Here is a 23,085-nt window from a genome sequence, read left to right on the forward strand (position 1 = left end):
CCGGCGCAGCTCCCGCTGACCAAAATTGAGTCTGGCAGGCACCGGTTCACCGGGAGGTCAGGCAGTCTGGGGCCGCCTCATTGCCAGCCGCCCCAGCAGCACCGGAGCATCCCAAACCCCGGGAGAGCCGGGGACCGCCACCGGCAGCCGAGGGCGCGGGGACGGGCGTGGGGCACCCCCGGGAAAGCGGCCCCGGGGCCGGGCGGTGCTCCCCGGGCAGGCGGAGCCCCCGGGCCGGGCGGGAGCGGAGCCAGCCCGCCTGGAGAGCGCTCATCAGCGCCGGGCCCCGGCCCAAGCCCCGGAGCAGCACCGCGGGCTCAGCCCGGGAGCTCCCTCCCCTCCGCCCCGGGCCGGGGGGGGGGCCCCACCGGGGCCTTGGGGCGGCGGCGGCGGCCGGTGGGGACCGGTCGGGGATGCTCGGCGCGGCCGGGCCGCTCCCCGCTGAGCGCCGGCCAAGGCGGGCGGGCGCCGGGGCCCTGTTTACTCCTGTTTCCCCCGGCTCCATAACAACGGGCCCGGCCCCAGCGGCTCGGCGGGCGCCAGCGGCCGCGGGTAACGGCGGGGGGGGGGTCCCCGAGCCGCGCACCGGGAGCGCTCCCTCCCCCCGCTGCCAGCGGGCTCCCGGCCCCGTTTCTTTCTATGGAACCGTGCGGGGCGGAGCGCCGGTCCCGGCCGCAGGGACCCGACCGGTGCGGGCAAGCCCCGGCCCGGGGGCTCGGCTCTGCTCCGCCCGGGCACGGAGCGGCCCCGGGCCGGTGCCGCGGTCGCCGCCGGTGCCCCGCGGGAGGCGGGGGGGGGGGGCGGGCGGGGCCGGCCCGGGTGGTTCCGGGTCGGGCGGGAAGATGGCGGCGCCCATGGAGCTGTTCTGCTGGGCCGGGGGCTGGGGGCTGCCCTCGGTGGACCCCGACTGCTTGGCCGTGCTGGTGAGCGGCGGGGCCGGCGGCGGGAGCGGGACCGGGAGCGGGGCCGGTGCGTCCCGCCCGGCCGAGCCCCCGCTGCCGCCGCCGCTCTCCTCCCTTGCAGACGTACGCGCGGTTCACGGGGGCGCCGCTGAAGGTTCACCGGGTCAGCAGCCCCTGGAGGAGCCCCTCCGGTAAGGGCCCCCCCCGGGGCTACCGGGACCCCCCCTCCCTCCCGCACCGGCACCGCCCGCTGCCCCCCGCCCCACCCCGCACCCCGCGGCACCCTTCTGGCCCCACTGCACCCCCGCACCCCGCTGCACCCCCCCACTGCACCCCCCAACCCCACTGCACCCCCCCCACTGCACCCCCGCACCCCGCTGCACCCCCCCACTGCACCCCCCAACCCCACTGCACCCCCCACTGCACCCCCCACCCCGCTGCACCCCCCCCACTGCACCCCCCAACCCCACTGCACCCCCCACTGCACCCCCCCACCCCGCTGCACCCCCCAACCCCACTGCACCCCCCACTGCACCCCCCCACCCCGCTGCACCCCCCGCCCCACTGCACCCCCCAGCCCACTGCACACACCCCCCCACTGCACCCCCTGCCCCATTGCACCCCTCCCCTCACCCCGTTGCACCCCCTCGCCCCATTGCACCCCATTGCACACCCCCCGCCCCACTGCACCCCACTTCTCCACCCCATTGCACCCCATTGCACAGCCCTCTCACCCCATTGAACCCCCTGCCCCATTGCACCCCTCCCCTCACCCCATTGCACCCCATTGCGCTCCTCGCCCCATTGCACCCCCCTCTGCCCACTGCACCTTCCTGCCCCACTGCACCCCTCCCCTCCACCCCATTGCACCCCCTGCCCCATTGCACCCTCCACCCAATCGCACCCCCACCTCATTGCATCCCCCAGCCCATTGCACCCTCCCCTCACCCCACTGCACCCCATTGCATCTCTCTCGCCCCATTGCACCCCCTGCCCCATTGCATCCTCCCCCCTGCCCCATTGCACCTCTCCACCCAATTGTGCCCACACCTCCTTGCATCCCCCCATTGCACCCCTCCCCTCACCCCATTGCGCCCCATTACATCTCTCTCATCCCATTGCACCCCCTGCCCCATTGCACCCCCTGCCCCATTGCACTCTCCCCCCCACCCCATTGCACCCCCTGCCCTATTGCACCCCTTCTCTCCACCCCGTGGCACCCCTCACCGTGTTGCACCCCCTGCCCCATTGCACCCCTTCCCTCACCCCATCGCACCCCCCTGGTCCCGGCACGCTCCCCGTGTCTCATCGCACGCCGCTTTCATCCCCTCGCCCACGTCACCGTGCCCCCCGCCCCACCTTACGCACCCCCCACCCCGCCACGTGCCCCTCTGCCTCCCACCCCCTCACCCCGGCGTGGGGGCCCTTTGCCCCGCCGCAGCCCCCCCCCCCCGCCCGCGGCAGGGCAGCACCCCGGGCGCCGCTGCCTGCAGCCGCCCCTCTCCCTGCCCTCAGGCCGCCTGCCTGCGCTGAAGACGCGGGACGAGGGCACCATCTCCAAAACGCAGCAGATCATAACTCACCTCAGGAAACAGGTAATGGGGGGCGAGGGGCACCCCCTGACCCGGGCCGGGGGGCACCGGAGCCCCCCTGGGAAGGAGGGGGCTTTGTCACCGTCGCCCAAGAGGCACGGGCAGGATTTGCCGCTTCCCCGCCGGATCACGCCTGTCGCGTTTGCTCTGCAGAAGTATAACGCCGACTACGACCTCTCGGCTACGCAAGGGGCGGACACGCTGGCCTTCGTGTCCCTGCTGGAGGAGAAACTGCTGCCGGTGCTGGTGAGTCTCCCTCTGGCAACGTCTCGGGGGGAAGACGGTCTCGCCGAGGGCTGGATTGGCTCCGCGGAGCGATGCCGGTGGGCGCGGGTGTGCGCCCGTCTGCCGGGAGAGCGTTGCAGGCAGCGAAATCCCGGGAACGTGGAGCATCAGGCACAGGGATCAGGGTGCTGGGGGTCTTGCGTGGCAGCGGTGGGTCGTGCAGCCAGGGCTGGGGTCTGGCCTTGACCCTGATGCTCCCTCAGCCGCTCGTGGTCCATGCCGGACACGTGGTGCCTGCGTGAGCAGCGCCAGGCCTGGGCTCCGCGGCGCCCGCCACGGCGAAAGGCTGCGCCGGCTCCAGCCCCGCCATGGCCTGGGCACGGATTGTTCCCTGCTGCAGATCCACACCTTCTGGGTGGACGCAAAGAACTACGTGGAGCTCACGCGGAAGTGGTACGCGGAAACCATTCCCTTCCCCCTCAACTTCTTCCTGCCCAACTGCATGCACAAGCAGCACCTGGAGCGGCTGCAGCTTCTGTGGGGAGACGGCTACATGGAGGATGAGGAGAAGCTGGAGAAGGAGGTGAGGGGACGTGGTCTGGGCATGGCGGGTCCTCGGCGGGTGCCCAGAGGGACCCACACGAGGCCAAAGTCTTAATTGGGGTCCGGTGTTCACCCTGGCTGAGCACCCCTTTCCCGCTCCCCTTAGCGCCGTGGCAGTCGGCCGGGTGGGTGACAACCCTCTCTCCTCCTCCTCCAGCTCTACCGGGATGCTCGGGAATGCCTGACTCTCCTGTCCCAGCGCCTCGGATCCCAGAAGTTTTTCTTCGGAGACTCGTAGGTGGCCGTAAGGGGGAAGGTGCTCTGGGGCCGGAGAGCCCCCCGCAGCCAGGCGGGACCGAGACCCTGTGGTCTGCGGGGAAGCCGCAGCCCGCGCACGTCTCTCTGGGGCTTGGACAGGCTGGCAGGGGACAGCGCTGTCCGTGACAGCATGGAGCGATGCGGGCGGCAGGAATTAAGGCTGCGGGAGCTGCCGCCAACCCCGGCATCTCTGTCCCCATCTCTTGGTGGAGCCAGCAGAGCTGCTCCGGGATGGGATCACCCTGCTCTCCCCGTCCTCGCCTTGGGGGCTGGAAGCAGAGAGGCCTCCCGAGGAGGAGGAGGAGCCGCTTGCCATCCCCTGGGGCGCAGGGTGGCTTCGGGTGGGGACGGCGGGAGGAGGCAGGAGGGACCGTGACCCAGTCGCGGGTCTCTGTGCCCCAGGCCGGCCTCCCTCGACGCCTTCGTCTTCAGCCGCCTGGCGCCGCTCCTGAAGGCGAAGCTGCCCAACGGGAAACTGCAGCAGCACCTGAAGTCCCTGCAGAACCTGTGCAACTATTGCACCTCCATCCTCAGCCTCTACTTCCCCTGGGACGGAGGTGAGATGCATCCCCCCACCTCGCCCCACGGGCTCAGGGTGCCCTGTCCCCCCTCCACCCCCCGGCTTTGCCCCCCCAGGTGAGCCCCCGGCCAGCGCCCCGCGAGCTGCGGGCACCGACGGCGGCGAGGCCGAGGAGGACCCTCACAAACGGCGCAACCAGCTGCTGTCGGTGCTGGTGGGGCTGGCGGCCATGCTGGGCTACGCCTTCCTGAGCGGCATCGTCTCCATCCAGCGCGGCGGCGCGGGGCCGGCTGGCCGCCAGCCCATCGCTCTGGAGGAGGAGGAAGAGGAGGAGGAGGAGTGAGGAAGAGCTGCGCGACTGTTCCTCCTCTGGTCCCTGGAAGTGACTGTTTTTACGCCGGGAGCCTGGCAGCGGTGCTCCCTGCGGGTGCTCCGCTCTGCCTCCCGCCAGGAATCGCAGCCCTCTCCGCGGGGAGCGCGCCTGCCACGCCAATAAACCTCCCTTTCTCCACCTGGGCCCTCTCGTCCTCCCAGCAAGCTCAGGGCCCTTCCCAGTTTCCCCAGTTGCGCAGGCTGGAGCGCTGCGGCGGGCACCGATGCGCTGCCCCGTTGCCTGTCCTGCTCTGCCCTGGTACCGCACCCCGCGTCCTCCCCGCGGCTCTGCCCCTCGTCCCCGGCCTCGGGGCTCTCGGGGGATGGGTGCAGGGGAGACCTGTGGGGTTTTTAGGTTCCTCAAAGCCTCGGTGATGTCTCGGCCGCATCCCCCATCCTTCCTCCGGCAGCTATGGGGCTGAGCCCTCCATCTGCGGCATCCCTGCCCTCCGGCTGCCAGGCAAAGCAGGTTCTGTGGGGCCGGTACGCCCAGCACCACACCGCTGCCAGCCCAGCTTCCCCGAAAGCCTGGGACGCTCCCCAGCCAGCCGCCTGCCGCAGCAGAAACCAGCGGCAAAGGAGGCCCGGGCTCCTCGGCGGGGTGCGTCCACGGCCTGAGAGGCCACATGCGCTCCCCGCTGCTGGAGGGACACCCGGAGCCCAGCTCCCCGCAGCGGCGCGAGCGGGGCGGCGAGCGGCTGCGCCTGCAGCAGGAATCCCTCCGGCACTGACAGCTCTGTTTGCATTCCTCCGCGCCCGCCAGCAACGGGGAGTTCCTCGCAGCTGGCACTGCCAAAAGCACGTCGCGCGGTGAGCGCGGCTCCGCGAGCGGTGGCCGAGGGTGCGGGGGCTGCAGAGCAGGGCGCCGGGCCGGGGGGGGCTGCCCAGGCACCGTGTACCCCAGCCGCACCGCGGTGCTCCCTTGGGACACCCAGTGTGGGGCTCAGCCCCGGGGCTGGCCGCGCTGCCGTGGTTTCCTCTGGCCGCTGCCGGTTTACGAGCGCGCAAATGGAAAAGCGGCGTCTGGCCAGGCTGGCCTGCGTGCCGGCTGCCGGGCGGCACACAGCCCTCGCTTGTTAGGCCACCGGCTGCCGCTGCCACCGGCATCCTGACACCGCCGCTGCGGGCACCCTTGGGGACCGGCTGTGCCTGGAGTCCCCGGGCTGAGCTCCACGGACACGCGCCCTACGTGTCCCTCCGACACGGCTGCCATGGCCCTCGCGTCGTGCCGGGAGCGGAGCCACGGTGCTGTGCCGGGGCCAGCTGCGGAGCCTCCCCCGCGCTGGCCCAGTTCGAGGGGCCCCACCGGGAGGGCGATGACTCAATGCAGCCCCCCCGTGCCCGCTCCCCCATAACGTCACTCGGGAAGTATGTACCCGACGCTCCCGATTCCCATTAGCTGGGGGGGGGGGGGCTGATGGCTGCTCCGGCAGGAGAAACCGCAGCACGCGGCCGGGAGGAGAAGCTGCGGCTGCTGACGTCTGGGCCCTGCGCTAAATCCCGGCTGCAGGTCCTGGCTGCTGCTGGCCCCGGGTCCCTGCCAGCTTCTGGCCCCTGCCCTACTTGGGGGATGCTGCAGCGGGCAGAGGGGAGGGAGATGCCGCCCCTGGGGGTGCCAGCTCCCTGCGGCACGGACCCATCCCTCGCAGGGTGCCCCCAGGAGCCTGGGCAGAGGCGGGGTGGGACCCCCTGCCCCAAACCTGCCCCAAACTCTGGCTCCCGGCGCGGTCCTGCCGGCTGAGCAGGCAGCAAGGGAGGGCAGGGGGGCGCAGGCGAGGTCGTAGAAAACCTGTTTATTTTATGAAAACGTCTAGAAAAGAGCAGGCGTTGCAGCCCTTGGATCAAACAGGTCCCCTGGGGGGTCACGGGGCGGCGGGAGCTGTGTCACAGCCCCAGCCCCGTGCGGGGGCCCCGTCCTCAAGCCCTCCGCCAGCACCGCGCTCCCGGTGCCGGCACCTCCCTCCCCTGCCAGCCGCGGCCGCGCTAGGCTGGCTGCTTCCACAGGAACGTCTGGATGGAGTCACCGGGAGCCATGGCCTCAATGAAGCCAACCTGTGGGTCGGAGATCCCGAAGGACACGTCCACAGGGGAGCTGTGGGGATGCGAGAGGGGACACAGGTCAGAGGGGGCAGCCGGGCTTCGAGCCGGGGTGCAGAGCTGAGCCACTCACCGGTTCAGGACCACCAGGACGACGGCGCCGTCGGGACGCAGGAAAGCCGAGTGCTCGAGGTCACACTGGCGGCACTTCTTGGAGACAGCCAGCCCCACGCGCTGCGAGCCCTCGGGGATGAACTTGCTGCAGGGACAAGCAGGGCCTGAGCCTGGTTGCCAGGATGGCAGCTGGAGCCGGCAGCGGGAGCCGGCCACCCCCGGCCCCGACCCACCTGAAGTGCCCCAGGTGGTAGAACATGGGCTGCTTGTAGAAGACGTCCTTGCTGCTGTCCACGATGACGGGGCTGTCCACGTAGTTCTTGCTCCAGTTGGGGCCCCCCTCCAGGTCCAGGGCCAGGTTCCAGTCGGTCCAGCCCGTCACGTAGTTGTTGAGGTTCTGCGGGGCAGGTGATGGCGCTGAGCCGTGGGCGGGCGTAGGGGGTGGCGGGCGCGTCAGCAGCCCCCGCCGAGCCCTACCGTCAGGATGCTGTGGCTGTACTTGCTCCCGCGGTCCCAGCCGCCCAGCACCACCCTGGGCTCCCAGAAGTAGGAGCCGGCGGAGGCCTCCGTGGAAAGAAGGAAATAATCTGGGAAGAGGTGATGGGTGATGGAGAGCGTGAGGTCGATGGGCGCCAGGAAGTCCAGGTACCAGTGGATGCCGATGCCGCTGATGTAGCTGGCGGCCACAGGGTCTTTGAGAACCTGGCAGGAGAAAGGAGTCACCAGTGCCTAGGGCTGGGAGAGCCGCTGTGGGGCTGCGAGAGCCGCCATGGGGCCGGGAGAGCCACCGTGGGGCTGGGAGAGCCGCTGTGGGGCCGGGAGAGCCGCCATGGGGCTGGGAGAGCCTCCCTGGGGTCGGGAGAGCTGCTGTGGGGCCAGGAGAGCAGCTGTGGGCCCAGGAGAGCAGCTGTGGGCCCAGGAGAGCCACCGTGGGGCCGGGAGAGCCACTGTGGGGACTCACCACCTGGGCCCAGTAGGGCAGCATCACCCTCTGGTCGTCCAGGATGATGAGCCGGACATGGCGGTGGGAGCTGTTGGCCAGCGCGGGGCCCAGGTCCTGTGCGATGAAGTCCCGCTGGTGCTCGGGGGAGAAGCCCAGGCACTGGAAGGGGTAGAAGACGATCTCGCCGGCTGTGGGCTCGTTCCCTGCCGTCACCGCCCAGAAGGTCAGGTTGTGCTTGCCGTATTCGTCCAGGAACCTGGGCGCGGGGGCAGATGGTGAACGGCCCCGTTGCGCCAGCGACAGCCGCAGCCCCGGGCACGGCAACCTCAGCGCCCACTGCGCTCCCGCAGCCCCTCACCGGATAAAGTACTTGGCCCAGGCCCGGTGGTACTTGTCCCCGGGGCTGCCCTTCAGTGTCCCTCTCCCCGTCATCGCGCCGTTAGTCTTCATCCAGGTCGGGGAGGTCCAGGGGCTGGCGTAGAGCGACAGCGGCCGCTTGGCCACCGCCTGGGCTGCCCGGAGGATGGGGATCTGCGGAGAACCAGGATGACGGTGAGCTCTCTGTGTCTGCCCCAGCACCGGCATGGCAGGCGGCAGGATGAGTCCTCTCCCTCCCCATCCGCAGGAAGGTGCTCCCCTTCCCCATCCCATCCCATCCACGCTGCAGCCCTGGCGCCTCGGGCTCGCCCTGCGGGACTCACCTTCATCCGCGTGTCCTCCTCCGTCAGGTTGAAGTGCTTCAGCCCGAAGTCACCCTCCACGTCAGCATAGGTGTACAGGCGGACGGAGAAGTCGGTGCTGGCCATGGGGACGCGCACGAGGTTGTACTCGATGCCTGGGGACAGGGTGGGCGGTGATGGGGGGTATTCGGGGGGGTGCAGCCCCTCGGCATGAGTCTCAGCAGCCAGACCCCGAACAGGGGAGGCCGGACAGACCGGCCCCGTCACCCAGCAGCATCGCCATGCTCCGGGCTCACCTTCCTCGGAGAAATAGGAGCGGAGCAGGTGGTTCTGGGCATCCTTGGACAGGGACTGGATGTTGATGGCAGCCGCGTCAGTCATGGAGCCACCAAAACCCTTCACCTTCTGGTACCGCTGCGCCGTGTCCAGGGTGAGATGGAAATCTGGGGGGGGACAAACATCGTCGCAGCCGCTGCGCAGGGATGGACTCTGCTTGCCAGTGCGCAGGCAGGCATCCAGCCGCGGCGGGTACCTGGGGTCTTGGCGTTGCGCTGGAAGCTCCCCTCACTGCGCTCCAGCCGCTTGCCGGCCTTGCTGCTCTCGTACTTGATGTAGGTGCCCGGGGCCGGCAGGACCACGGGGTCCAGCGTGTCGCAGTACGTGGCGCTGCACGCGCACACCAGCGAGCCGTGACCGAAGTCCCTGGCATCGCAGGGACGGCCGCCTGCGGCAGGAGGAGAGACTGGGCAGGCACCGAGGGCTGCGGCAGGAGCCCAGCTCACCCCTTCCACCCACCACGGACACCGAACCCACGGCTTTGCCACCCCAGACTGCTGACCTCCGCAGCCCTCGGCTCGGGGACACGGCGCCAGCACTTACCTGCTGCCTGCAACGCTGCCTGCGCCAGCAGGAGCCAGCCCAGGACACCAGCGCACCCAGGCCCCATGGCACGTCTGCTGCAGCGCAGCTCCGACGGACGCTGATGGCAAGCACCAGGGCTGGGAGCAGGGCAGCAGATGTCAGCAACCAGCTCCTCCTGCCCCGTCCCAGCCCTGCACAGGGACGGAGACCCAGGCCAGGGACAGCCCCAGCATCCCCCTGCCCGGGAGCCTCGGGGGGCACCAGGACTCCCTGCCAGGGCTGAGCCCCCACCGTCCTGCCCGCTCCCTGCAGCCCCAGCCCAGCCTTCACCTTCCCTCCCGTCCCACCGGTGCCAACGGACGGCTCCGGCCGCATCCCAGCTGCGGGTGCAGCCCCCCGGGCGTGTGCCGCCCCGCACCCACCGGCCCGGCATTCCCAGCCGCCCACGCCAGCTGTACCCGGCAGCTCAGTTCACTCCCATTGCCTCCCTCCCACTCCTTCTCCGTCCTTGCTTGTCCCACGGCTGTGCCGTGCCATGCCGCGCTGCGCCACGCCGTGCCCCTCCACGCGTCCCCCGAGTAACAGCCGGGAGCAAACAGCTCGATGCTCCCAACCCCATGACCGTGGCAGCCGGGGCTTGCCCAGCCACAGTAGTTTGGGGCTCGATCCCCTGGCGCAGAGGGGTCCTGCATCTCCCTGCTCTCTGCGGGTGCTCCCACCCTGCCCCGTCCTTCCCGTGATGCCGGGCAAGGAGCTTCTCGACGAGGGCACGGGAGCCACCTCCGCACCTCGGGACCCCGGTGCCAGGCTGCTGCCCCTGGGCAGGGGGAGGCGAGGGTCGGACGGTGCCAGCTCGCTGCTCCGAGACCGTGCGGGATGGGGACCGGGGCCAGGCAGGCTCTCCCGCACGTATCTCTCCCGCAAGCATCGCCTCCCGCTCCCTGCCCGGGGGGCGATGCCCAGCACCACGGACATGGCCTCAGCGTGGTCTGCTCTCCGGGGCCATCCCCATCCCCACTGGCTGATAAAGCGGCTCCGGACCCGGGGTACTCACCTGCTGCCAGAAAATCCTCTCGCTGCGTCTCTGCGGGGCAGCGGGGCGGCAGGACCTGCTTTCCGGCGGCGCGTGGTAGGAGGTGACGGCGTCTGGCGGAGCAGGAAAGGTGAGTCTGGGAGAGGACAGCTCATGGGACTCTGTGCATGTGAAGAGGAGCCCGGGGAAAATTTTGCAACCTCAACTCCGATGAGAGCTTTCAACACTCACCGCAGCATTTGCAAAGCTCTCCTGAAACCTGGCTGAGTGGCCAGAGGGAAGGCGGGGGTGGGGGGGGAGCGGGGTGCCCGCCAGCCCCCCAAGTGCCTCCGTCGCCCCAGACAGGACCCCCTGCAGCTCCCGCACAGCGCTCCCCGTGCAAAGCGCCCCATGAAAGCAGCCCTGTCTCCCCAGTTCACCCCCGGGGAAGGGGCAGGGCCGCCCGTGCCCACCCAGGCGTCCCCACTGGGGTCGCGCGGCTGCTCGGCCTCGAGTCCCACCCGGCAGCGGCTCGGCTTTGCCGCGGGCACGGGCGAGAGCTGTCTGCAGCCAGTGCCGCAGCCACGACCCGTGCCCCACTTCTGGCTGCACCAGCAACTTTCCCGGCGTGGGCAGAGGCGCTGCCGGGGCCGCGGGCGACGCCGTGAGCAGCCGGCCGCGGCAGGGACGGCTGCACCCCGCTCCTCGCCGCCAGGCTGAGAAGGCGATGGGCGCAGCGGGGGGCTGCAGGTGCTGCCCGCCGGGGCCCCGCTCACCCCACGGCCGTGCCCCCCACGCCTGAGCCCCACGCCCGCAGCCGGGCTGGGTGGGGCAGGCTGCAGCAGTTTATCATCCGCAAAACAAGTCTGGGCTCCGCGCCTTCTCATTTGGGATCCTTCCTAATTGCAGGCACCTGCCCATCAGGAGAAACAGGAGCGGGGCAGAGCCACGGGAGAGGCGGCATCGGCCCAGCCTGGCCCCGGTGTCCCCCTGATGCCACTCGTGGGTGGCCAGGGAGGCAGCCCCTCGCCCGGGGACCGCAGCCCCTCGCCCGGGGACCGCTCCTCCCGCTGCGGCCGGAGCAAAGACCCGCCGGCCCAGGACGCTGGGGGCGATTCCTCCAGCCTCCCCCTGGCTCCTCACGCCCACCGCCGGGGACGTTGCATCCCTCACTTTCCCCGTCAGCTTTTTGGCGTGGAGGGAAGGTACCAGCCCTGCAGCAGATGCGTTTCCAGATGGCCGGGGAGCACGGAGCCCGCCCGGAGGGGCTGTGCCGAAGCATTTCCCTGCACACGCGTCCCTGAGCACCGCTGAACATCTGGGGGTGTGGGGCTCCGTCCGCGCCTTCCCCGCACGGCAGAGCTTGGAGGGACCTTGAGAAGCGCAGGCGGCCCTGTGGGCCCGCGCTACCCAGGAACATCGGCAAAAGCGCAGGACGGGCAGATGTTCTCCGTGCACAGGGCCGAGACGGAGCCTGGTGCCATCTTCGTGCCGCACTCCAAGAAAACAGCTGTTAAATCTCTCTTTTTTTTTTTTTTTTTCCTTTTTCCCCAACATCAGCAACTCCGCAGCTCACACACAAGGGGAGTTTGCCAAGGAGCGCTCTGGCTTTCTCATTCCAGGACTTCAAAGATGCTGGTAACGTTCCCAAAGGCTGGAGCAAGCAAGTACTGTAACTGGTATTTAAGGAGAGCAAACAGGATGGCCAGGTAATTGCGGGCTGTCAGCTCGATGTCGGCCACGGCCAGAATAGAGAGGAGTCTGTCCGGAGGCCACACCAGCGGAGGGTGGCTGGGTGCGGCCAGCGGCGTGAGCTCTGGAAGAGATGGCATCGACCTAATTTGGCTTGCGAGGTTTGGTGGATGGGGACGCCGATACAATTTACTCGGCCTTTTCTACAGCGTCTGCCCTGGTGCAAGAGGACATTTTGATTTAAAACAACAACAACAACAAAAAAAGCAGGCTGGGGAAAACCAACGGCACATATGAAATGAATCAAGAGCTGGCGAGCGGCTGAGGCTCCAGCTGCAGCGATAAACAAGGCAGCCACACGCGGGCCACGGGGATGGAGCCCTCCGGGGCACCCCTCGCCCTTCGCCGCCTCTCTGAGGAAAACCGAGCCATTTCCGAGAGCGTAGAGGAAACACTGACGGGGACGGCACATACCGGAGGGAGCGCGTCACGGCTTTACTTGGCGCCCAAGACACACGCGAAGGTTTCAAGGGAGCCACGTGTGGAAGCGTGGTCCAGGAGACGGCGCAGCAGGAGCTTTCGGGGGCTGGGGGGTGCTGGGGAGGGAGGGGGAGGCTGGGAAGCGCCAGCAGCAGCGGCCCGGGCGAGACCCCAGCGCTGGGAGCACACGCAGCCCCTCGTGTTGGGGCAGGACCCCCGGTCCCTCCCGCACCCCCAGCGGCGGGTCACCACCCGCTTCCACCATTGAAGGATGCTGGAAGGGGTGGGGGAAGAGCTGAGCCCCGGAGACGCCCAGCCACTCAGCGCCGTCCCCAGCACTGCCCTGGCCATCACTGCTGGTGCCACAGGTAGGTCTGGATGGAGTTGGCCGGAGCCACCGTCTCGATGAACCCAACGGCGGGGTCCTGGATCCCAAACGGCACGTCCCAGCCAAACCTGGGGGGCGAGAGGGGCTGAGCAGGTCGGCACGGCCGAGGCCGAGCATCCCCCCGCGTCCCCCCGCCCCGATGGCCCCGCTGACCTGTTGAGGACCACCAGGACGAGGGCCCCGTCAGGGCGCAGGACGGCCACGTGCTCCAGCTGACACGTGAGACATCTGCGTCTGCTGTGCAGCCCCACGCGCCGGGAGCCCTCAGGGATGAACTTGCTGCAGGGAGAGGAGCAGGAGAGCGATCGTGCCGTGGTCTTGGGCTGGCGGCAGCACCCGAGCCCCCCCGGCCCCGACCCACCTGAAGTGCCCCAGGTGGTAGAACATGGGCTGCTTGTAGAAGATGCCTTCGCTGGTGTCCACGATGACGGGGCTGTCCACGTAGTTCTTGACCCAGTTGGGGCCCCCCTCCAGGTTCAGGGCCAGGTTCCAGTCGGTCCAGCCGGCCACAAAGTGGTTCAGGACCTGGGCAGGCGGGGAAGGGGCTGAGCGGGGCTGAGCCAGGCCCCCAGCCCCGGGCGGGCAGTGCCGGGGGGCCGTACCGTCAGGATGCTGTGGCTGTAGCGTTCCCCTCGCTCCCAGCAGCCCAGGGACACGGAAAACCAGAGGGTGAGGAAGCCGCTGCAGGCCTCGGTGTAGAGGAGAAAATGGTCAGGGAAGAGCTTGTGGGTGGCCTCCAGGCTGCAGCTGGCCGGGACGATGCCATCCAGGTACCAGTGAACCCCCACGCCGGCGACGTAGCGGGCAGCGGTGGCATTGCCCAGGACCTGGGGGGAGCAGAGGAGATGCCTCACACCAGGGCCGCCAGCGCCCTGAGCCCCGTGGGGATGGAGACACGGACCCCACACGCCAGCGGGGGCTCCTAGGGCCTCCTGCCTCCCCTCTTGTCCCTTCCTCCCTGCAGCCCCCCCCTTCAGCACCTGCACCCCAAGCAGCAAGCCACGAGCAGCACCCCGACTGTCACAGATGAGAGGTTATGTCGCTTCAAGAATTACCACTCATCGGTGACGCCGACGCGGGTCTGGCACCCCGCTGGGTACGGAGCAATGGGTGTGTGGGGGCAGACGTGCCCCTCGGTGGGCTCCTCGCCCCCCGCACAGCTCCCGCCGCTGCCCGGTCCTCCCTCCGCATCCCCCCCGGGTGCTCCTGCGCCATGGCCCTGCCTGGTCCCCGGGTGCTCCCCGTTCGAGGCGAGGGAGGGACGCGCCGCGTCCTCCGCGGCAGCTCCAGCCTCGCTCGAGGCAGGGGCAGGAGCGCGTTTTATTTTCTTTTCTTTTAGTTTAAGGTAATGCCCACAAACAGCTCTTCAGCAGCGCGAAGGGTAAGCCGAAGCAGACGGAACTCTGCCCGGAGAAGGTGCCAGCAGCACCTCTGCATGCCGCGCTGTGGGAATCCGGGACGCGGATGCCACCTCCTGTCCCTGCTTCAGCCAGGCACACGCGGAGGCGGTTGCTACTGAATTAGCTGGCTCCGGCTCCCTCTCCGGCAGGCTCTGTCTGGGGCTGGGAGCGGCTGCTGGCTTAATTTTCAGCTAAAACCCAAGGCTTGGATGGGACATGGAGCGGAGGGAGAGGAAGGAGCCGGGCAGGGCGGTGGGATTTGCTCTTCACCGCTTTGGCCCAGTGCGGGAGGTGGATGCGCTGGTCGTCCAGGACGATGAGGCGGGTGCGGTGGGGGCTGCGGGCCAGCGCGGGGCCCAGGTCGCGGACGATGAAGTCCCGTTGCTGCGCGGCGGTGAAGACAACGGTGGGGAACTGGGGGTGCGCGAAGAGCGCCGTGAGGGGCTCGTTCTGCGCCGTCACCGCCCAGAAGGTCACGTTGTGTTTGGCGTATTCGTCCAGGAACCTGGCACAGGGAATGGGGGGCAGCGTCAGCCGCGCCTGCCCGCCCTCTGCCCGCCCCGGCCCCCTGCGGTCCTGGAGCATCCCGGCCCCGGGGGACGGTACTTGATGAAGTAGTTGGCCCAGGTCTTGTGGTACTTGTCCCCCGCCTGCCCCTTCAGCGTGCCCTTCCCACGGACGTCCCCATTACTCTTCATCCAGGCTGGGGAGGTCCAGGGGCTGGCGTACAGTGACAGCGGCCGCCTGCTCATGGCCGAGGCTCGGTGCAGGAGGGGGATCTGCGGGAGGGGGCAGAGGGACTGGCTCAGCTCCAGCTGCAGCCCCCCAAAACCACACGGCCCAGCACGGGAGGAAGAGGAGCACTCGAGGGACCTCCGTGGGGAACGGCAGCCTGCGCGCACCGCCCCATGGCATGGCGCCGCGGCTCCGCACCCTGCCAGTGCCAGCCGGGACGCGCCAGGACCTGCCGCAGAGGAGGTGCCAGCTCCCACGGGCTGTCCCCACGCACCCTGCCGCCATGCGTGGGGGGCCTGGTCACGGGGGTGCCAGCACGCGCAGGAGCTCCAGCGGGAAAGGGGTTGTCGTGGGTGCCGATGGCAGTGGCTTCAGCCTCCCACCTTCATCTTCACGTCCTCCTCTGCCAGCCTGAAGTGCTTCAGCTCGTAGTCATGGGGGACGTCGTCGTAGCTGTAGGGGCGCATGGAGAAGTCGCTGCAAGCCATGGGGAGGCGGATGAGGTTGTACTCAATCCCTGCGGAGCAGGAAAGGCATCAAGCAGCACCGGAGCAGGTGCCCGGGTGATGGGTGTCCCTGCAGCGGGGACGGGCACAGCCCCCTCCGGGGACCCCACGAGCTGCCCCAAGCTGCCGGTGCCCTCATCGCTCACCGCTCTCGGAGAAGTAGGAGCGCAGCAGGTTGTCCTGGGCTGGCCGCGACAGCCCCAGGATGTTCAGGGCAGCAGCATCGGAGAGGGACCCACCAAAGCCCTTCACGTGCTGGTACAGCGCAGAGACGTTGAGCATCAGCAGCAGCCCTGCGAGGGAGACCCCGGCTCAGCTCACGGTGCCCGGGGGTCCTGCGCTGGCACCTGCTGCCCGCCCAGCCACAGCGGGTACCTGGGGCACGCAGGCTGCGCTGGAAGCTCCCCTCGCTGCGCTCCAGCCGCTTGCCGGCCTTGCTGCTCTCGTACTTGACGTAGGTGCCCGGGGCCGGCAGGACCACGGGGTCCAGCGTGTCGCAGTACGTGGCGTTGCAGACGCACACCAGGGCGTCGCGGCCGAAGTACTTGGGGCTGCAGGGCCAGGCGCCTGGGGGGCAGGGGGGGGCAGCTGCCGGCTGGGGGCCGCGTCCCTGCCTGAGCTCTCCTGCGCGCCCCGGGGTGCTGCCGCTGCCCCCGCACCCCGTCACCTCCCCGGGTGCCCCGGCGCCCAAGCCACGCTGTCCCGTTGCCACCCCTGCCACGACCCCGTGCTCACCTGCAGCCTGGGGCACCGCCTGCAGCAGCAGCGGCAGCAGCCAGCCCAGGACGCCGACAGCCCCCATGGCCCCTCTGCGTCCCCCCGGCTCCGGCGCATCCTGGGGAGCAGAGCCTGCAAGCGGGGGCACCCTCAGCCACGGCAGGCGCAGGAGGGGGTGGAGGGGCAGGCTGCGGTCCCCGGCTGGATCAGCATTGTCTCCTCTGCCCACGCTCCTCCTTTTGCTGCCGGGGAGCTCCTGCCGCACGCTCCGTCCTCCCCCCTGCAAAGATCCTCGCCTTGCGGGAAGGTGAGGTGGGTCCATCGCTCCCAGGAGCCCGCAGTCCACCTGCCTCCACGCTGGCTGCTCCCCAACCCGCACTGCTGCCAGCCCTCCTCCTCCTCCTCCAGCCTCCCCACCTCACCTTTACGGGGAGCTGCTTCGAGACCTCCCTCCGCAGCACACCCTCTCCCACCCCCACAGCTCCTCCTTGCTCTCCTCCCGGCCCGTACCTACCGCTGGTCTTGGACCCGGACCATCGTACGTCTGCTCGCCATGGGGCCAGAGCCGGGGAACAGCCTTCTGCTGCCGTGCAAGGGCATCAGCCCCCGGGGAGGAGAGATGGGGACGTTGCGCTGGCAGCTCTGGCTGTGCGAAAGGCCCCACCAGCACAGGGAGATGCGGCTCCGAGAACCCACTGCAATGCCCTGAAAGGAGAGCTGATTTCTTTCTTTTGTCAGGCAGGGTGTGGATGAACCCCTGGAAGCACAGCAGAGCCCGTGGGCAGGCTCACGGCCGCCGTAGGCTGTCCTGCCAACGCGCTCTAACAGCGCCTCGGGTGATTGACCCCTGCCCATCACCCCAGTTCTCCCACTCCCCCCCAGGAGCTGCTGTGGCCACGCACCCAGGGCGGGGAGGGTCCAGGACCCCCAGGCGAGGATGGCAAACCTGGCTGCACGCCCCGGCGCAGCCACGCAGGAGCCGGGGCCGCTGCCGTGCCCTGCCCAAGCCCTCTGCATTGCTTGCCCCGCGGAAGGCAGCAGCAGTAGCAGCAAGCTGGCGACTGCCCCAGCTCCTGCACGGGCAGGGCTGCGCTCCAGCCCCCAGCGATGGCAGCCAGGGCTGCGCCGTCGCGTCAGACCCGCGGAGGGGAACCCGCCGACACCAGCCGTGCCAGGAGCAGAGCTCTGCTCCTCTGTCCCTGGTGACGAGCCGCTCCGGGAGCGCTCCCTGCTCCTCCGAGCACAACCCTCCCAGTCCAAAGAGCCAGGACTGAACTGGGCCGGCTCACCCAGGCACGCAGACACCGCCTGGTCCTGGTCACGTCACCCAGGACGTGCCCGCTGCCGTGGACACACACGCAGACACCCATCACTGTGGGGATGCCCTCGGCATCTCTCGGCAGAGCTGGTCCAGGGGGACGGAGAGCGGCCAGCTCCCAGCCGCTGCTCCGCCTGCCCAAGAGCCTCGAACGCAGGGGCTCAGAGTTTCCTTCTGCAGAGTTAAACAGGTCCGTTCGCTCTCCCTCTCTGGCTGGAGCCAGGCTTCATGATTAATTTTCTCCTTTTCTGGCATATCAGATGCAGCTGTGGGGCAATTCAATTCCTCAAAGTTCCTCCTACCCTCCAGCGCTGCCCTGCCACGGTCCCGCACCTCCGCCTGCCGCGTGGGGCCGAGCCACGGGGCGCCCGGGCCAGCTGCCGCCGGGGAAGGGGCAACCGGAGCTGGGCAGCCCCCGGTTACCGCTCACGGGGCAAACAGGCAGCCGGGGAAGGAAGCTCCTGGCCCCGTGGGTCTCCCACCCCCAGCCGTGACTAACGTGTCAGCCGGCTGCTACACCCAGGCTAATAAGCCCCAATTTTGGGGAGGCATTAATAGGCCAATCCCTGCTGCCCCATGGTGATCAGCTGCCCCCAGCCCGCTGCCGGCCGCCCGGGATGCCCCATACACCCTTTCCCTCCCCGTTTCGGGGTCCAGCTCTGCCTGCCCCCTGCCCGGCCGCAGCCCCGCAGCCCCCACAGCTCCTCGGGAGCAAAAACACTGCAGAGGCTGCCGCAGCTCGGCCCTATCAACACCGGCTGATAAGAGCTTCTTGCTGAGCAGGAAAAGTGAGACCCAGGGGAAGGGCAACGCCCCGGCACGGAGCGGGTGGCACGGGAGATGCTGGGCAGCCCCACCAAATCCTCTCAAAGCCGCTTCTTGCTGCTGCTCCCAGCAGCCGGGGGTTTCTGACGGTGTTCCCAGAGCTGCAGGCGGAGGAACCTGGGGGTGAATTTTGTCCCTTAGCCAGGCCAGGGGGGATGGGGCCGCTGGGAACACGGAGCCGGGGCTGAGCTGCTTTTACGGGGAATCGCGACTCCGAAAACCTTGGCGTCAAAGCAGGAGCTGGGTGCGCAGGGCCTTGGTGCGGCATCGCAGCCCTGAGCGTGGGGAGAGCCGGCCCTTGCTGACGGTCACTGGTTCCAGGCCAGCTGCTGGGGGGGTCCCCATCCTCCCAGCCCCAGCAGCCACCCGCCGGCGTGCACCCCAAAAGGAGCCAACGCTTTGCACAAGAATTAATGAGCCAAGCCCAATGACGTTGGAGGATTCACCCCCTCTCCGTTTAACCCAGAGCTCATCGGTCCTTCCGAGCCGAGCAGAGCGCAGGGACGAGGGCACGGGTCCCGGGATGATTCGCTATCCGGACATCGGCTTTTATTACCAGGGCTGGCAAAATGTTAAAGGCAGCCGGTAAGTAAGAACCTGGGAATGAAGCAGCAGGTGGAGGAGCGATCCTGCACCCGGGCACAGGGGTGCTGGGAGCGGGGCTCGCTATTGCTGTGATCCTGGAGAAATATTTCCCTCTTGTGGACAAACACCAGGAGCGGGACACTCGTGGCCCTCCGCAGAGCCAGCTCTCCCCAGGCCTCGGGCACCCTGCGGGCGTTGCGGCGTCCCGGGGCTCCTGCCCCAGCGCAGCGTCCCGGTAGCACGGTGGCACAAGGACGTGCCAGCTTCCCTGCGTGACCCCGTCACCCGCTTACCCACTGCCCTGCGCGCTGCCGGAGCTGGCGCTGGGCCGTGCCCAGCCCACGCAGCGTTGCTGCTGTCAGCCCTTGTGACATTCCCGCGCCCCATCCCACCTGCTTCGACCCGGATCAGCCCAGCGGCCCCAGCCTGCAACCCTGCCCTAAGCCTCCGCTCCGCACACCCCTGCGAGCTCCCTCCCTCCGTCCTGGGTGCGCCCGCGCTCCTGGCCCCGCGCCCGCTTGCTCAAGCTGCCTCAGCTCTGCGGTGGGTGCTGAGCCCTCGGTGCACCCCCAGCCTCCTCGTCGCAGCGGGGACCGCTCTGCCCCAGCCCCGTGGGGGACAGCACGCCCCGGCCGGCACCCCCCTCCCTGCAGAGCCCTAGGAGAAGCTGACCCCCTCCAGAGCTGGCTCGCACCCCGAGCCCACCATGCTGCGATGCTCCTGGAGCTGGTTCTGCCTCCAGCCCCGACCCCGGGGAGCACCCTGCACCCCGGGCTGGGCGAGACGTGAGCCGCACACCCCCCCAGCCCAGCACGGGGCCATGCGCGGCTCCAGCTTGGCAGGAAAAGCATGGAAAGCTGAAGCTTGGTCACAATCCCTGCCCAGGGCTTCCACCAAGGTGTGGGGGGGGCCAGGCGCTTCGCCCCCACTCCTGCTCCAGGACCCAGAGCATCTGCGTGCAGGATAAATCCTGAGCTGCCTGCCAGTTCCTAACCCTGCCCGCAAAGGCAGCGGGAGAGCACCTGGGCTCGGCTCAACCCCTGCCAGGCAGCACACGCTTGAAACTGGGAGCGGACTGGTGCCTGGAGCACCTCCCCAGTAGGGTAAGCCCCGCTGGGAGCTGGGGAGGGAGCAGCGGGGGGGGGGCAGGGCGAGCAGCCGCCCCGCGGGGCTCTTGGGACTTCTGTGGGCTCCGCGCCCGGGCGGCGCCCAGCCACAATGCCCAGAAGCAGGGGAGGGACTGGGACGTTTCTCTTCCAGCCACAGACACAGAGGCAGGGCAGCATCAGCATTTAATGTCGGAGCAGCAGAAAACAGCATTCACAGCCTGTGGGATCTCCACCCTGAGGGGCACCAGCGACCCCAGTGCTCCTGGCCCTCCTGCGTGTGCACGGTGCTCCCCGGCCTGGCTCGCTCCTCCAGCTCGCCCCAGCGCTCGGCTTTGCCGTGGCAGAGACAGTGGTGAGCTGCCTCCTCCGTGCTCCCAGCCCCGAGCCTGCGGGCAGCGTGGGGTGGCTCTCCTGGCCCGGTCGGTCCAGCCCCTGGCCAGCTATGGGCATCCCACCCCCGTCACTGCCGCTGCCAGAGGTAGGTCTGGATGGAGCTGGCTGGAGCCACAGCTGCGATGAGGCCGACGGTATCAGCCAGCCCGAAGGTGATGTTCTGCAGGGACCTGGAGGGCGAGGAGCAGCGGGGTCAGACCTGCAGCAGCTCCCGAGCACCAGCGGTGCACAAGGCCCAGCAGGACGAACCACACGCGCGGGGTCCCGCCGCTCGCGGGCCGGGCTGCATCGCTCACCGGTTCAGAACCACCACCACCACGGCGCCGTCGGGGCGCAGGAAAGCCGTGTACTCCAGGTCCATCTTCTTGGACTCTTTGGAGGCGACAAGCCCCACGCGCTGGGAGCCCTCAGGGATGAACTTACTGCAAGAAGCAACCCCAGGAAGTGAGTCAGACCCCAGAAGAGCCCCTCTCCCGCCAAACCTGCCCTGCTCCCCTCCCGACAAGCCGCGACTGCAACCATGGAGCTGGAGCCTGGGCAGCCGAGAGCGTGGCGGGGGGCCCCGACCCACCTGAAGTGCCCCAGGTGGTAGAACATGGGCTGCTTGTAGAAGATGCCTTCGCTGGTGTCCACGATGACGGGGCTGTCCACGTAGTTCTTGACCCAGTTGGGGCCCCCCTCCAGGTTCAGGGCCAGGTTCCAGTCGGTCCAGCCGGCCACAAAGTGGTTCAGGTTCTGCAACGGGACAGCCCAGATGTCTGCCCAAGGAACGGGGTGCCAACGGGAGAGGGAGCGTGCCTGGAGCCCTCTCCGGAGCCCACTGCGCAGGGCGACGCGGGGGCCTCACCGTCAAGATGCTGTGGCTGTACTGGTTCCCCCGCTCCCAGCAGCCCAGGATCACGTCCCTCTCCCAGAAACCAGAGCCGGTGCACGCCTCTGTGCCCAGGATGAAGTAGTCGGGGAAAAGCTCATGAGTGGGCACCACCGTGTCCTGTATGGGACCGATGAAGTCCAGGTACCAGTGGATGCCGATGCCATGGACATAGCGAGCTGCTTCTTCATCCTCCAGGACCTGGCAGGGAGAAAAGCTGGCCACCACCGGGTCCCGTGGGGCAGAGAGCCAGCGCCCCAGCCCTCGCGCCGCGGGACGGAGCGGCCGTGCCCTCCGCAGGGATGTGCTGCGCCAAGCGGGACTGGGGCTCTGCCCCGGCTCGCCGTGCTGGCGGACCACACGCCGCACTCACCACTTTAGCCCAGTGCGGGAGGTGGAGCCGGTTGTCATCCAGGATGATGAGCTGGACATGGCGGTGGGAGCTGTTGGCCAGCGCGGGGCCCAGGTCCCGTGCGATGAAGTCCCGCTGCTGCTCGGCCGTGAAGCCCAGGCACTGGAAGGGGTAGTTGTTGATCAGCCCGGCCATGGGCTCGTTCTCCGCCGTCACCGCCCAAAAGGTCAGGTTGTGCTTGGCGTATTCGTCCAGGAACCTGGGCGCGGGGAAGAGGGGTGAGCCATGGGGTCCCTCCAGTGCCACCGCTGAGGATCCCCTGGGTATCTCCCCCGTCCCCTCGCCCCAGGTGCTCCTTACCGTACAAAGTAGTTGGCCCAGGTCTTGTGGTACTTGTCCCCCGCCTGCCCCTTCAGCGTGCCCTTCCCCACGAAGGACTCGCTGGTCTTCATCCAGGCTGGGGAGGTCCAGGGGCTGGCGTACAGCGACAGCGGCCGCTTGGTCATGGCCAAGGCTTGGTGCAGGAGGGGGATCTGCAGGAGGGGGCCGAGGGACGACCTGAGCCGAGCCCCTGCGCCCTCCCCACATCCCGCTCCGCTCCCTCCCACCGCTCGCCTTCAGCTTCGTGTCCTCGTCCGACAGGCTGAAGTGGGTGAGCTCGTAGTCGAAGGGAACGTCGTCGTAGGTGTAGGCGTAGAGGGAGAAGTCGCAGCTGGCCATAGGGAGCCGGACAAGGTTGTACTCCAGCCCTGCCGGGGACAGCGGGGTGGGACGGGCAGAGGTGGGCAGTGGGACAGGAGGTCTCCAAGCCCTGCTGGCGCCGAGGCAGAGGCTCGCAGGGCCCCCGCCACCCTCCCTCCCGCCTCCCCTGACCTTCTCACCTTCCTCAGAGAAGTAGGAGCGCAGCAGGTGATCCCGGGCCGTTTCCGGCAGGGAAAGGATGTTGATGGCAGCCGCGTCGGTCATGGCCCCACCAAAACCCTTCACCTTCTGGTACCGCTGCGTCACGTCCACGGTCAGGACAAGATCTGCAGGGAGGGAAGCCGGCGTGACGGCGGGTCGCAGGCAGGGTCCGGCCCGTCTCCACCGGCCGCGGCGGGTACCTGGGGCACGCAGGCTGCGCTGGAAGCTCCCCTCGCTGCGCTCCAGCCGCTTGCCGGCCTTGCTGCTCTCGTACTTGACGTAGGTGCCCGGGGCCGGCAGGACCACGGGGTCCAGCGTGTCGCAGTACGTGGCGTTGCAGACGCACACCAGGGCGTCGCGGCCGAAGTACTTGGGGCTGCAGGGCCAGGCGCCTGGGGGGCAGGGGGGGGCAGCTGCCGGCTGGGGGCCGCGTCCCTGCCCGAGCTCTCCTGCGCGCCCCGGGGTGCTGCCGCTGCCCCCGCACCCCGTCACCTCCCCGGGCGCCCCGGCTCCGGTGCTGCCCCCGGTCCCCCCCCCCCCGCTCACCTGCGGCCCGGGGCACGGCCGGCAGCAGCAGCAGCAGCGGCGGCAGCAGCCAGCCCAGGGCACCGGCGGCCCCCATGGCCGCTCCGCCTCCCCCGGGGCACAGGGCCTGCCAGCAGCGGCACCCTCGAAGCCTCCCGTCCCGGTGG

General features: G+C 69.2%; 4 protein-coding genes across 5 annotated transcripts; 1 reads left to right on the forward strand and 3 right to left on the reverse strand.

Moving 5' to 3' along the window:
* The first annotated feature begins 818 nt into the window (after window positions 1-818).
* Window positions 819-4,616, forward strand: MTX1 (metaxin 1). The gene is made up of 8 exons (XM_087772165.1): window positions 819-923; window positions 1,024-1,093; window positions 2,418-2,497; window positions 2,648-2,740; window positions 3,120-3,302; window positions 3,480-3,556; window positions 3,983-4,137; window positions 4,217-4,616. Exons 1-8 carry the CDS (start codon window positions 843-845, stop codon window positions 4,441-4,443), a joined length of 966 nt encoding a protein of 321 aa, XP_087628291.1. The 5' UTR covers window positions 819-842; the 3' UTR covers window positions 4,444-4,616.
* A 1,634-nt stretch (window positions 4,617-6,250) lies between these two features.
* LOC104020491 (lysosomal acid glucosylceramidase) lies at window positions 6,251-10,341 on the reverse strand. 2 transcript variants are annotated; one of them, XM_087772162.1, is made up of 11 exons: window positions 10,162-10,341; window positions 9,126-9,244; window positions 8,779-8,970; window positions 8,543-8,689; window positions 8,268-8,401; window positions 7,925-8,097; window positions 7,585-7,822; window positions 7,101-7,325; window positions 6,857-7,020; window positions 6,643-6,768; window positions 6,251-6,564 (listed from the first exon to the last, which is right to left on the reverse strand). In XM_087772162.1, exons 1-11 carry the CDS (start codon window positions 10,293-10,295, stop codon window positions 6,456-6,458), a joined length of 1,761 nt encoding a protein of 586 aa, XP_087628288.1. In that variant the 5' UTR covers window positions 10,296-10,341; the 3' UTR covers window positions 6,251-6,455. The 2 variants fall into 2 exon arrangements, with proteins under 2 accessions (XP_087628288.1, XP_087628290.1); XM_087772164.1 differs by lacking the exon at window positions 10,162-10,341 and adding an exon at window positions 9,438-9,494.
* Window positions 10,342-12,641: 2,300 nt separating this feature from the next.
* LOC104020502 (lysosomal acid glucosylceramidase) lies at window positions 12,642-16,122 on the reverse strand. Its single transcript, XM_087772180.1, has 10 exons — window positions 16,056-16,122; window positions 15,696-15,887; window positions 15,467-15,613; window positions 15,198-15,331; window positions 14,686-14,858; window positions 14,350-14,584; window positions 13,282-13,506; window positions 13,041-13,204; window positions 12,833-12,958; window positions 12,642-12,747 (listed from the first exon to the last, which is right to left on the reverse strand). Exons 1-10 carry the CDS (start codon window positions 16,120-16,122, stop codon window positions 12,642-12,644), a joined length of 1,569 nt encoding a protein of 522 aa, XP_087628306.1.
* Window positions 16,123-20,043: 3,921 nt separating this feature from the next.
* LOC148053920 (lysosomal acid glucosylceramidase-like) lies at window positions 20,044-23,074 on the reverse strand. The gene is made up of 10 exons (XM_087772225.1): window positions 22,940-23,074; window positions 22,594-22,785; window positions 22,372-22,518; window positions 22,106-22,239; window positions 21,851-22,023; window positions 21,512-21,749; window positions 21,115-21,339; window positions 20,839-21,002; window positions 20,564-20,689; window positions 20,044-20,437 (listed from the first exon to the last, which is right to left on the reverse strand). The coding sequence occupies exons 1-10, from the start codon at window positions 23,013-23,015 to the stop codon at window positions 20,335-20,337; spliced, it is 1,578 nt and encodes a 525-aa protein (XP_087628351.1). The 5' UTR covers window positions 23,016-23,074; the 3' UTR covers window positions 20,044-20,334.
* Window positions 23,075-23,085: the final 11 nt, after the last annotated feature.

Source organism: Nipponia nippon, unplaced genomic scaffold, assembly GCF_047370975.1.
Source record: "Nipponia nippon isolate SJK-2023a ecotype South Korea unplaced genomic scaffold, ASM4737097v1 scaffold_36, whole genome shotgun sequence".
In the NCBI taxonomy this organism is placed as follows: domain Eukaryota; kingdom Metazoa; phylum Chordata; class Aves; order Pelecaniformes; family Threskiornithidae; genus Nipponia; species Nipponia nippon.

What these genes read in the sequence shown, in the direction of transcription:
- MTX1 (XM_087772165.1), top strand. Translation starts at nt 843, where the DNA reads ATGGCGGCGCCCATGGAGCTGTTCTGCTGGGCCGGGGGCTGGGGGCTG. An exon ending in AGAAACTGCTGCCGGTGCTG is followed by an intron (nt 2,741 to 3,119) that starts GTGAGTCTCCCT and finishes TCCCTGCTGCAG; the next exon opens with ATCCACACCTTCTGGGTGGA. An exon ending in CTACTTCCCCTGGGACGGAG is followed by an intron (nt 4,138 to 4,216) that starts GTGAGATGCATC and finishes TTGCCCCCCCAG; the next exon opens with GTGAGCCCCCGGCCAGCGCC.
- LOC104020491 (XM_087772162.1), bottom strand. Translation starts at nt 10,295, where the DNA reads ATGAGCTGTCCTCTCCCAGACTCACCTTTCCTGCTCCGCCAGACGCCG. An exon ending in CTCCTATTTCTCCGAGGAAG is followed by an intron (nt 8,402 to 8,542) that starts GTGAGCCCGGAG and finishes CCCTGTCCCCAG; the next exon opens with GCATCGAGTACAACCTCGTG. An exon ending in GTCCTGGTGGTCCTGAACCG is followed by an intron (nt 6,565 to 6,642) that starts GTGAGTGGCTCA and finishes GCATCCCCACAG; the next exon opens with CTCCCCTGTGGACGTGTCCT.
- LOC104020502 (XM_087772180.1), bottom strand. Translation starts at nt 16,122, where the DNA reads ATGGGGGCTGTCGGCGTCCTGGGCTGGCTGCTGCCGCTGCTGCTGCAG. An exon ending in CTCCTACTTCTCCGAGAGCG is followed by an intron (nt 15,332 to 15,466) that starts GTGAGCGATGAG and finishes CCTGCTCCGCAG; the next exon opens with GGATTGAGTACAACCTCATC. An exon ending in GTCCTGGTGGTCCTCAACAG is followed by an intron (nt 12,748 to 12,832) that starts GTCAGCGGGGCC and finishes CTCGCCCCCCAG; the next exon opens with GTTTGGCTGGGACGTGCCGT.
- LOC148053920 (XM_087772225.1), bottom strand. Translation starts at nt 23,015, where the DNA reads ATGGGGGCCGCCGGTGCCCTGGGCTGGCTGCTGCCGCCGCTGCTGCTG. An exon ending in TACCACCTGGGGCACTTCAG is followed by an intron (nt 20,690 to 20,838) that starts GTGGGTCGGGGC and finishes TGCTTCTTGCAG; the next exon opens with TAAGTTCATCCCTGAGGGCT. An exon ending in GTGGTGGTGGTTCTGAACCG is followed by an intron (nt 20,438 to 20,563) that starts GTGAGCGATGCA and finishes CTCGCCCTCCAG; the next exon opens with GTCCCTGCAGAACATCACCT.